We start from the raw sequence: 12,710 nt of genomic DNA, 5'->3' as shown, positions 1-12,710 counted from the left end.
TCCTGTCTCCGGGAAAAGGGCGGAAAAATGAGACAGACTTTTGATGAGAAGCCAGTACACAGCTGGGGGTGGTTCCATAGAAAATTCAGGAAGGCCATTTTGAGCATGAAACACATACACATGCTCACCAGAGAGTCAGTCTGTGATCTCTGATCCCCGTTAATTTTCAACTTTCTTAATTTACGAGGGTAATTTAATTGTCATCGTGACGAAACCCAAAAATCTCCTTCAAATTACCGTAAAATAATTTTCAAATTATTACAACTTTTACACCCCATATACGAACTTCGATGGCAGGTCCCAATTGACTGAAGTCCCCTTCACAACCTCCCCCCTCACCCTCAGAACTTCCCGTTGGAAATTCTATGAAATCCCCATAAAATTCTCCAGGAAATCCCAGGAAAAATCAGATGCGAGACCCTGGACTAATCGGATTAAACGAAACCCTATAATAAATCCCATGAGAAATTGATTTCGCCCAATTCGCCCTCAAAAGACTCCCCTCACCCTCTGCCGTCCCCCTGAAACTTCCACGAAATCTCATAGGAAATTCTGGAGGAAATCCCAGAAGAAATTTGATAAGAGACTCTGCAATAATCGGATTAAAAAACCCTATGGTAAATCCTACCGGAAATCCCCTGAATCGTCGGGAAATTTCCCCTCGGAAAAGTGAGATGGAAAATTCGAAAAAGTCGAGTTTCATTCCGTTGCTCTGCCGACATTGAAACACAACTTGGATCAGCGGTTTATTCTTGCATTGGATCGATTGGGCAGTGTATTGATAACCGGGGTTGGGCCAGGAAAGAGGGGAGGGGATTTTCCATTTAAATATAATAATAGTTGGAACAATGCGTGTGGAGAGGTCCGACCGAAGCGCCGATAGCTACTACTGGTATTTATCGGCAGCGCTCACACTAGAGGACGACCTTACATTCAATTATTCAGAAGCCACACAAGTTTGACGCAATGTCAGGGTTAATATCAACTTTGCAACACTAATCCCCGTGTACAGGTAGCACATAACACACCGAAGGTAGCGGAAAATACCTCCAGTGGTGGGTGAACGAAGAGTCAGTAGCTGATGGGTCAGACCGAATTATCGACTGAGAGAGATCCAATTAGATTATTCTTAAATATCCACCCCTGAATGTAATAAATTCCCTGGGAATTCCCGGGCCGTTTTTCACGGGAAAACTTCTGAACGGAGATCAATTGCACTTCCACCTTTGAATGGTGCAGAATCCCGGACGGGATTGGGCGATAATTCACGGAGTTGCGTTGAATAGTTTAGGGTGGAGGATAGAAACTTCTGAAAAATTCTGGAAGGCCCTGGGGAAATCTTTAATATTCTGAGGTGGTGGAAAATATTATAGGGTTTTTATAGGCAGTTCGGAGATGCTCCAGGATCCGAGGGAAATTTGGGGAAAGTTCGAGGAAATTCCAGGAATTTTCATCTCATTTATAAAATTATGGTATAAGAAAAATTGGGGGGTGGACAGAATTCTAAAAAAATTTCTTGAGTTCCGGAATTTTCTGAGAATTTTGGCATTCATTTTCTGACCTTCTTCAGTAGTTTATAAATAATATTTGAAATAATTTTAATTAAGCACGTAATTTGCAAAAATTTCCCTTCCCAGTTATTATGATTTTTCCATTTTTTCAGAAGCAAGGTAGCGGCAGCCCTGCTCAACAAGCATCTCCAAATAAACGGCATATCAGCGGGCCTAGCGGGACTCCCACCACCGGAGCAATCCCCCCCGGAGCCCCAGCAGGAGGAGCCGCAGATCGCCAGCAGCAGCAAAATGAAACGAGAGAGAAAAGCCGCCAGGACTCTCGGGATCATCATGTCAGCATTTTTGACATGCTGGCTACCATTCTTCCTCTGGTAATCAACATTCTCACATTCTCCCATCATTCTGCCAACACTTTCACACCCCCTCAACGTTCAAGTCCATCAATTATTATTCCAAAGTGAATCAACAACATGTACAGTGAAACAGTTGATCCGCAGAGAACTGACAGTAATGGTCGGGTGAGTAAGGTCTCAGTAAGTCGGTGGGTGACGGGTCAGGATCACCGCTCCCTCAAAAAATTCCTGACCCCAAGGCCCGGATGTACGAGACCCAGTGTATCCTTCCGGTCAGCCTGCAGAAGGGTGCCCTAGGTCTCTGCACCATGCGCACAACCCCGTCTACTGCGGTAGAAATAATATTGAGGTGAATATCAACGAGGAACACTCCACCAGACACTGGATATTGCGCTCGATATATTGAGATTGACACCCAAGGGTCTGCCGTAGATTGATGCTGCAACTGTAGGTGGAATGAATAAAAAAAACAAGTCAAGTGTAGACTAGCTCCCACTTTGCGTTGCGGTCGATAGTTTTCAGGGATTCGAGGAGTACTAGAAGTAATCTTGAGCATGGACCAGCCGGGCGAAGCTGTCGACTCGATACAAACCATTCAGGGTGTGTGTCAAGTGTAATCTTGAAACGTGTAGACCTACATTCGACGACGTTTAACGATCTATTTTCTTCCAGAAGACAAAAATTTTCATTTTGGCTTCCGGCTGAGAGTCGAATTTATTTCAAATTTCCCATATTTTCAGTCTTTTGACTATTTTCGACTTTCTGAGGTCGAATGTAAGACGAGAACCATTCTGTTATTCATTTTCCATAAGATTCGTTAATGTCGGCGCAATGTCGGCGCAATGTCGGCACTATGTCGGCGCTACGTTGGCCCCATAATATAGCACCCGAAGGACTCATTTTTCATTTGTGATAGGGAGGACTGGGCGAATGGACAATTTTTATTTAAAAAAATTTCATTTACAATGTCCTCTTCAGTCTGAATTCAGTGATGGTGAAGTCAAAGATGGGATTAACAATCGACGACTCTGCAATTAAACACTAATTCACTCTCACAGACACGTCTATCTCAGCACCATATCACCCACCATCTAATACTTTCCTCCGCATCCCTCATCTCTGTCAACCCTTGACCTTCTTCACTTCTTAGCTATCCAATGAGACCGGAGAATCCATTCCCTCGACCCAAATACTTGGCTAGAAGTGCCCCATCAAGAGATCATTCCTTATCGAAAAGGAAAACTATTTGTTTTTTTTTTTTTCATCTCTCTAATTTACCTCGTGGCCATGGAGGAGTCACGTCTTCATCGCTTATATATATCCTCGAGGAAGATATAAACACCTCGCGTCGCCTCCAACTAGCTACCATCCACCAACTCAATATCTCATTCTGTATAGGACTGCAGCTAGCAATGATTTTTTTTTTTCAATCCTCCATTTTTTGCTCACCATTTGATGACGACGGAGAGGATCCCCGAGTTATCAGGAAACTTATCAAAGCAGGAATTGTCGAGGAGAGGAGGGTCTCGTTTCATGAAATGTTTTCGTGCTGGCTGCAGCCAAGTGCCATTTCTTGGAAATATTTCTTATTACTTGAAGAGTGAAATACACAAGTGGTTACTGGGGTGTGGGTGGAGGGGGTGGAAGGGGGTGGAATGGTGAGGGGAGGGATAGGTAGTGAAGAAAGAAGCGTTCACAAACTAAGTGCTTTTCTTGATTGCCTCGTGGAAGATCGAAATCGCCTTCAGCCTTTTGTTACACGTATCTTGCTCATCACAGTGGCTCTCTCAACTCTCTGCTTCCCCCTTATCTGCTAATTAAGACGGATGACCCTAGTCTCCTGCACACGGTGTTACACTTGATCGATTCCCCAGTGGCAAAATTAGGAGTAAAGTTTGCTTACGGGAAATGAAAAAAATATTGGTGATCAATTAAGTGGGTTATTCAATCAAGGATATTTAGGATTTTAGATGGATGGGAGTATAATACGATGTCGTGTAATGTTAATGTGATTATATATATTATAATCGGGAAATAACAGGTTATTATTTAATGGATAATTAGTCTGGGTGACAAATGAGTCGATGTAAAGATGTAAAAATATAATTCACTGGGGAGAAGGATTATTTTTGCAAATAATCGAATGTTAGGACTTTGATTATGAATTTTGTATCGGTTTAGGAATTGAAATGATCTTAATGATCCTCTTGTTTTTTATTGTGAAGCTTTACGGTGGTGAAAAAATTTTAAATGTGTTTGGAATTGAGGGGAGAGCAAATGTCAAAATGCGCACGTTTCGATACTGAAAATATCCATGCGATGAAAAATACTGTAATGCATAAGAATGCGCATGCAATTCACCAGCTGGGCAATTCTCCATGGAGAGGAACAAACACAGTGGAAAGAAAATGGAGAATAAAACGATACTTCAAGTGGGGGAAAAAATACATATGTATAAACATGACCCAGTTTATAGAGTCAGCGCACATTTACTAAAAACAAAATCATTTTTCTGCTGTGTGAACTTTCGTTTCAACTGTAGTTACAAATTTTTGAAATAACTGGGAATCTTTGTTCGTTCAAAAACGGTAAAAAAAGTGGAATTATTTTGCGGCAATCAGAGTAATCATGCGACTGAGGAAATTCGAGAGCCCATTTTTATTGAACTCACAAATTGAAGAACGACCTAAACCTCTTATTCTCATTATCGTAGTCATTAAAAATAATTAAAACAACGGGAACGTAATTTACAAAATTTAGAACATTTTAATTTCCCTTTCTAGGAAATTTTGGATTCAAAAAAAAATTTGGAAACGTTCGAAGGAATGTTAAAGTTAAAAAAATGTTAAATAAATAATGATTGGGCAAATAGAGCTGGAGTGATTTAAAAAAACAGATCATATCTCCAAACTGGACTGGGGAAAAATGATTAATTAATAATCACTTTGCTCGTAAATTATTGATTAATTGAATTTTAATTTTTTTTTAACTTTTTTTTCCGCTTTCTTCATTGCAGGTACATCATAACATCTCTTTGCGACACCTGCGAGACAAGTCCGAGTGTCGTTGGCGCTGTTTTTTGGGTCGGCTACTTCAACAGCGCACTCAATCCTCTGATATACGCTTATTTCAATCGCGAATTCCGCGCTGCATTCAGCAAGACCCTGGAGACCTGCTGTGCCGCACTGGTGCCAGTTCGCGACATGAGGCAGGTCCACAGGAAGCAGGATCTTGTCCACAGCAACGCATCATCGGAATTGCACGTGAACAATCAGTTGCGATCAAGTGAGGTGAACAACGTACACATTGAGGCTTGCATTTAAACATTTCCCAGTGATAATACTGCACCTCTCCCTCTGAAAATATCCCCCACACGGAGAGAAAATTTCCAGAAAAATTTCGAGTACTTTAAGGGGGTTCGACACCCTTTTAGTGAACACGTGAATTTTGCGGAAAGGGTGGGGAACATCCTTGAGAAGTCACAAGTGAAAAACGAAGGGGTAACGAGATGTCACTTTTGACTGAGTACCAATTTTTGATGAATATCTCGAAATCTAGAGGAGGAAGAAAAATTTTCATAAGGACCTTTTTTGTGGAGCGAATCGAGTGCTACAAGAAGTGTTAATACAAAATTTATCGATCTCTCGTAGATTTCGAGATATTGCTCAAAACATTGCGCCGGAAATCAGTCAACTCATCTCGTGTTACTACTTCGCATGCGAAAATGTCGAGGACGCACTGAGAAAAAAATTATTGTGTCGATCATGTTTGTTTGGGGTAATTAAATACTCTCAATTACCATTCGTAAATTAACTCCGAATTTTTGTCAGATAAATATTTCAATAACGAAATCGTAAAATGGAATGAGTCATTTTTCACTACTGAATTCATTGGCTGTGAAAAAATTCTGTGCTGTTCCGGAATTTCTGGGAGAATTTCCGTAAAATTTTCCGGCTTTCCCCGGTGAAAATTCCCGTTCAAGCACCGGAATTTATCCAGTGGTTTTTTTTTTCTCATGCGTCGGCACGGGAATTTTCCGGAAAAATTTCCCTCCGCGGGCGCAGAAAAAGATCTGATAAACCGTTTCCTTCAATTTTGACAATTCAATATTTTTACAATTCTAAAAAATACTCAATATTTATAACTCATCGATCAAATAAATTATTTATTCACGTTGAAGATTCCAAATTGTCGGCATTGAAGGAAAAACGATTATTCAAACTCGAGGAAAAATTCTTATGAATAAATAAAACCTGAATGAAAATTTGTGCCAATTCATTGTTTTCATTTCAATTTTGTGTTAATACCGGCGTGAGAGCTAGAATTTTTATCCAATTATATTTTACTACAGCGTGTGCGAGGTTGACATGTTTAAAAAAACTACTCAATAGTCCTAGATATTATTATTATTTTTTTTTTCTCTCGAATCTGTAAATACCTGAGAAGCACTGAAGTCTGATTGGTGCGGCTTGGGTTGAAGGGGGTGGAGAAGGGACAGAGAGATGTGTATTTTCAACTTAGCTAATTAATCATGACGAGAATATCCCCGATGAGAGCCGAGCACCCACGAAAATGCGCTGCTGAGCCTTGGAACCAGAGTTCGTCAAACGTTTAAAATTAGAAAAATCAATACCACATCTATAACCATCGCAAGTGTCAGTGTATCTACTCCATCTTTTTTTAACAATAAAAAAAAAATTTTATTTATGATAATCGATTTAATTGAAGTGAAAAATTATGCTTGGGGGTGCTAATTGCCCGAGGGGGAAAGCGCTGACGTCCTCGGAGGTGGAGGGGAGGAGAAATCGTGGCCGTGAGAGACGATGGCATTGCAATACGCGTCTCATAAGGTGAGCAGCTAGAGATGCAAAGTGACCGATATTTTTGGTTCGAAAAATTGCGATCATGTAACGCATCAATTTTTCAACCGCTAATTACGGTCACAATTTATTTTCTCTTGAATTCGAGAGCGAAGGGGTGAGAGGAGATGAGTTTACTCATCTCTGAGCCGAGTTTTTGAGAAATATCTCTGGATGGGAGGGAGATGGAGAAATTTTTGTTATTATGTTTGTTGTAGTAGTCAATTTGTTGCATAGAAAAGGTTCTGATAAATAATTTTCTATCTCCCTCAGATTCCGAGATATTTGAGAAAATGGTTGAACATTCGAAAGTGGATCGGTTCACCCCTTCGTTACTGAATTTTTGACCTGGAAAATTTAATTTTTTTTAGTCGCTTCGATAGTTATATTAATTACGTTGATTAGAAATATAGTTTTTAAGCGGATTTTTTTTATTCTAAATATTTCTTAGCGAAAACCTTGTTTTGATTTTTTCCCGATTTTTCAAGATTCTAACGTCACGCGGAGGGGATTTAATTATTTAAATTATTGAGCAAGAAAATTATCGCTGATTTCGTGACATTAGCAGATAAAACTATAGTCTTAGCTATGGATGTGAACAATGGCAGTGATTTTTAAAAAATGTAAATGAATTTTCTAGGAAAGAAATTCAACGATAAATTTTTTTTAATGGAGTTGCGTTTGTATAAGTGAAAAATGACTGTCAGATTTATTTCGCAAATTGTGACGGTCTGAAAACCGGAGGAGAGGAACTGACAGCCGTCATAAACGCCTCGTCATGTGACGTTTGCATCTCTAGTTTGAGCAGTACACTATTGAAAAAATTGATTGAATTTTCCGGAAAAAACTGAAGTCGATTTAAAGGAAAAAGGGATTTCAAGTTTCTCTGAAAATTCAAGTGAAGCTCCATTTTCGAAGTTCCAGGAGTCTCTGGAAAAATTCCCCAAAAAATTCGGAGAAATCTGGAATTTAAATTTTTCAAAATTACTCTCATTTTTTTATTATTTTCGAGGCCACATTCGTTTGAATTTTGAATCTGACATGAAAAGTCAGTATCAGAATAAATTGAATTTTCAGTGAAATCTGGGAAATTTCTCACTCAACTTTCTGAATTTTCAATGGCAAGATGTCCTGAAATATCAAGTTGCGAACCGTTAAAAATATCCGCAATCTTCCCCGGAGAATTCTGCCAAAAATTAAAACGCTGTATCCGGCAAAAATTCCCAAAACTAAATAAATAAACTAAACTAATAAACACAAGGAGACAAGGTAGGATAAAATCCTGCAGCTGCGAATAGTGTTCAAGTGCATTTACTCAGACTCGTTCTCTCGTTTTCGGGTGTAACTGAAAACAAATTGTCAGGAGGAAAAAAAATAACACAATTTTGAATAAATAAATACTTCTCTGAAGTAAATGGATATTTGGCAAAAATAGTTTTTTTCTCAGTGCAATAATCCAGCAAACAGGGTGCATTGGAATTACGTTAATCAATTATCTCGCAAACCAACCAAAGAGAGAGGGAGAGAGGGGGAGAATCCACGTGTAGAGCGATAAATTGAAAAAAGAAAAATGACCAAGCTTCTCAGCACAGTTTTTTTAAAACTACGTTTGCACAATGGAGAAGATATTAAAACCGCTAATTTAACGGGTTAATGTTTTTTTTTGTTAGTAGATTTGGTATTTTGTACATAATAAATATTTACAAATCATTATACTGGAGATGTTAATTAGGTATTAAGAATTTATTGTAAATAATCAAATATAAATTGGAAATATCGTTATAGAGGCAATTGAAATAGATAAATATAATTGATGAAACGATAATTGAACATTAATTTTATCCTCGTGATGAATTTATTGAATCGAACTGCGAGATGCTTCGTCAACATTTTTTATATACAAAAATTGTGTTTATTCTTCGCGGCGATGTGAACCACGAACGATAATGTACATTGATAGTTGAGTGAGAAAATGGAGTATGCGCACATTATTCACATAGCTGCATTGGAAATAAATATATTTAAAATACCAAAAATGAAGAACAATCATTAACGATAAGATCAAACGTAATCGATGGAGAATGTGGTTCCAAATATTTATGGCTACGAGGAAATATATGTGAGCCACTTGAATAAAACAGATTGGGAGGATTCATTGTCAATTGGCCAATAAAATTTTTTGATTTCTCCAGAAAATCAATTTTTTAATGCTCTCTGGTGTGGAAAATAGTTTGCGCATTTTCTTAGAAAGTTCTGATCGACTTTGGACGTAATTAATGGGTTAATTATTGAATTTCAGAGACATCTTTGTTTGGACTTGAGATAAAAATTTGAGTTTTTTCCCATTTTCACAGTTTTATTTCTCTTTAAAAAATATAAAAAATAGTTTAGGTGCAGATTCAATATACTCATAATTAAAAATAAAGTGCTTTGTATTTTTCTTTGTTTGTAATGTTAATTAACACTTTTTAGAGTGTTTTCTGACGTGAAAAATAATTTATGATTTTTTTTCAGAAGCTTCTGATTGACCCTGAGGCATAACGTCATTTTCACAGTTTTATTACCCGTAAAAAATATAAGTAGTTTAAGTACAGATAAAAAATGCTCATGATTAAAAATAAAATACTTCATAATTGTTCCGTTCATTTTGGTTTTAAATAAAAAAAAAACGTCAGTGAAGGTGATAATAAAATACATAATTTTTATTCAAATTGTTTATCTCTCTGAGCTCAATTCAAAGCGATAGAAAATTCTGAAAAAAATATTAATTATTTTCCTCACGTCAGACAATTCCCCCAAATTTCCCCCCAATTTTCGGAGACATCGAGCGATTCAAACTGCCCACTTGACGAGGAATCCCTCATAGGTATCTAGGAACTAAGTGACTAGTGACCTAATGTATGTACCTAAGCAATATTCAACTCGTGGAACTTTGGTGTCTTAAAGTATACTACGAGAAATAAATGATGAAAGAGTGAAGTGAAAAAATTATTCAACAATAGGAACACAATCTGTACTTCGCAGACAGTAGAAATTTTTATTTTATATAATTCATCGTTGATGAATAATATCGGGGATGAATTATGTTTTATTGTCAGTAAGTCTGGAGATGCAAATGTTCGATAAAAAAAATAATATTGATAAGAAAAAAAAAATGATGAGGACGTTATATTTGCATCTGTGAATGTGTGAGGTGTGCAGTGATAATACGTGTCAAGAGTGTAATAATAATGCCATATATTGAATGACTGTGATGAATCTTTAGTGTCACCTAGAGTGATATTGAGAAAGTTGATATGAAACATTGATTTGATGCCGCTGGTATGTGATCGAGGCACATTAATAAAAAAATATTTTAAGAAGAAAACATATGCGAAAGACGTTGAACTTATTTCACCTATTAAGTCCACAAATATTTATTTTTCCACTTAACAAGCAGCTCTGTAGAAAATTTGATGAACTTTCAGTAATTATTATTCATTTCCACATGTAGACACTTTCAGACTTTTACATTAAAAGTAAAACGGCACTAATTTTCATTATCCACACCGTTTTGAACATATTCAGAAACTTTTGGATATGAAATAACAATCGTGGTAATATTCCCCTCGGCAATATTCTCAGTAATTTGAAGACTCCAACTCCGTAGCAAATTGAGTGAACATGGAAGATGAGAGTTGAGGGATTCCTTGTTCACAGCGACAGCAATTTGCCATTGAACTATCAGAAGTTTCATGATCTAATCGAGGGTGAACTGACAACCGAATATGCTGCAGAATCGATAATTATAAGTGGGATTGCGTCGTGCAGAGTCCCCAGGGATGAGAATATCAGTCGCTCGCACTAATGAAAAAAAAGTTTTCTCAAGATTCGGGTGGGGAAACTCATGACGAAAAAATTCATAAGTTCCGTCTATTTTGCACTGAGTAAAGTTTTGCCAAGAAATTTTGTAATGGCCCAAAATAAAGGAGGGGTAAATTGTTTCACAACGAGGAAGTTGCTTTTCAAACCGAGTCAAGTGGCTTTTGCATTTAGAAGTTTTCTACTTCGTACCAGAATACTTTTAAATAAATCAACGCTGTTGCAAATTTTGTTTAAATTTGAAGCTGAAAATTCGGGAAATTTGCAAGACAACAAAAATGCAGAGAATCCAGCCAAATTCTCCCCTAAATGGCATAGGAGTCCACTACCTTAAAATAAACAGTCAACTGTCAAACTGTCACCGAAATTTCATGTAATATATTTATTATAATTAATGTAATCCGTTACAAGATGAAATCGTCCATTGCCCGCATTATTGATCAGTCGATTCTACCGCAATTGTTTACAAAAAATCAAAGTAGAGTCCCAGATCCTGCGGATGAGGTAGATATTCCCAGCGAATTACACCAGCACAAAGATCCCAGTAACATCGGTCCACCCAATTAGCCGTATCTCTGGTCTATTCTGCCTCTGGTGATATCAAGTGCCAAGCCATTAGCCGCAGTACAGCAAGTGCTGGATGTCGAGCACGCTCCGGAGCTTGTGGAAGGTGTCAAGAAATAAAAACAAGTGGCTGACAAGAAGTCAAAAGAAGAGGAAAAAATGAAAACATTGCAATTGAGATTGAATCACGCATGTGGAACTCGCGAGGCTCTGGTGCAGAGATAGGCCCTGCCAACCCTCGTACCTCGGTGTGACCTCATTAATTATCACGAGAATTGCGCAAACTCTCCGCATTTCGTCCTTTATTTTTACCTAGTTTTTCGGCCTCGTGATGCAGGGACAGAAAAGTTCAATAAGAATTACCCAAAAAATTTGGTAATTCTGGGGTGAAATGTCTTTTCGAAAGAAAGTACCAGAAAAAGTCGATTTTTACCCCATTTCTTCTCTGATTGTTACCTGTTCTTGTGGCCTGATGATACACGAAGAGAAAAGCGAATTTTCATTTTTAGTTTTTCGATTTTTAATTCATCAAAATTAATGAGTGCATTGAATTTTTATTTAAGAGAATCGATAGGGTGTAACAATATTTGCGATTGAAAAAAAAACTTCAGTTCCATATGTTGATTGCGACACAATTGACGATAAATTTGTTTACGTATGTACGTTTGGACAGGGGAAGAGGGAAATTCGAGAAAAAGCAGCAAAAAATGAAGTTTTGATATGTAATCAACTGGAAAACGTAAAATTCAATAAAAAGTGCGAGTCAACAATGAAATTTCAGGCCGCTGCCCAATTCTTTCCCCAACGATTGAAAATTTTTACAGAATAAAAAAAACAATTCAGTGTTGATCATGTGAATTCACTGGATGTCTCAGATTTTCTCCCTTGCATTCCCAACATAAATAAATAACTAACCATGAATAAGAAATAAAAATTCGTCTCTGTGAACAATCGAAAACGTAAATTCAAATGATTCCAAATCTTCGATTTAGGAGCAAAAAAAATCGAAACGAAAACAATACAAAGTAGACATTCTTTAACCTTTGGGGGTGAATTTTTCATTGAAAAATTCCTCTCCTGAGAGTTGACCGATATTTATTCACCCCCCAAATGAGGGAGCATCACTCTGTACCTTTTGCTGCTCCTGCCCGGTGAGTTTCCCCACTTTATGGTAAGCAATCACACTTCTTTTTCTCCCTTCTTGGCACGCAAGTGCCCTTTTCCTAGCCCCAGGAAGGCCTCCTCCCCCTTGATGCCCTCCTGTCACGCAATTCCCGACTGGAATACCGGCCAGTATGAGATCAAAATCATCGTCAGGGAGCCGAAATTACAGCTCATACGCTAGGTAAAATATATATGTCCCATTTTACGAACATCCCTGGGGTTGTTCTTCCTCTTCATCTGTTCCCAGAATCATGGTAACTAAATTCTTTGGGCTCCGTCCTCCATTTGAGGCTCACTCCCATCATAATTTACATCATAAAATGCCCTCACGCACCCTTAAGGACATCCAAGGACTTCAGATTATTTTTTTTTCCACTGAATTGCTCTCCCACTTT

At 37.9% G+C, this 12,710-nt stretch overlaps 1 protein-coding gene across 8 annotated transcripts in view; it reads left to right on the top strand.

Annotated features, from left to right (window-relative positions):
• Nucleotides 1–10,093, top strand: part of LOC135170362 (octopamine receptor beta-1R-like) — a 44,394-nt gene extending 34,301 nt beyond the window's left edge. For 6 of the 8 annotated variants that reach the window (XM_064136115.1, XM_064136114.1, XM_064136120.1 and 3 more), the window contains 2 exons: nt 1,664–1,885; nt 4,884–10,093. In XM_064136115.1, coding sequence (XP_063992185.1) covers nt 1,664–1,885; nt 4,884–5,190 — 529 coding nt within the window. In that variant the 3' untranslated portion in view covers nt 5,191–10,093. The remainder of the gene's footprint in view (nt 1–1,663; nt 1,886–4,883) is intronic. The other 2 variants (XM_064136121.1, XM_064136119.1) reach the window with 1 other exon arrangement.
• The last annotated feature ends 2,617 nt before the right edge of the window (nt 10,094–12,710 follow it).

The sequence above is a fragment of the Diachasmimorpha longicaudata genome, chromosome 17 (genome assembly GCF_034640455.1).
Source record: "Diachasmimorpha longicaudata isolate KC_UGA_2023 chromosome 17, iyDiaLong2, whole genome shotgun sequence".
In the NCBI taxonomy this organism is placed as follows: domain Eukaryota; kingdom Metazoa; phylum Arthropoda; class Insecta; order Hymenoptera; family Braconidae; genus Diachasmimorpha; species Diachasmimorpha longicaudata.
Note: the sequence above shows the minus strand (reverse complement) of the source record. Positions and strands in the feature narration are given on the sequence as shown.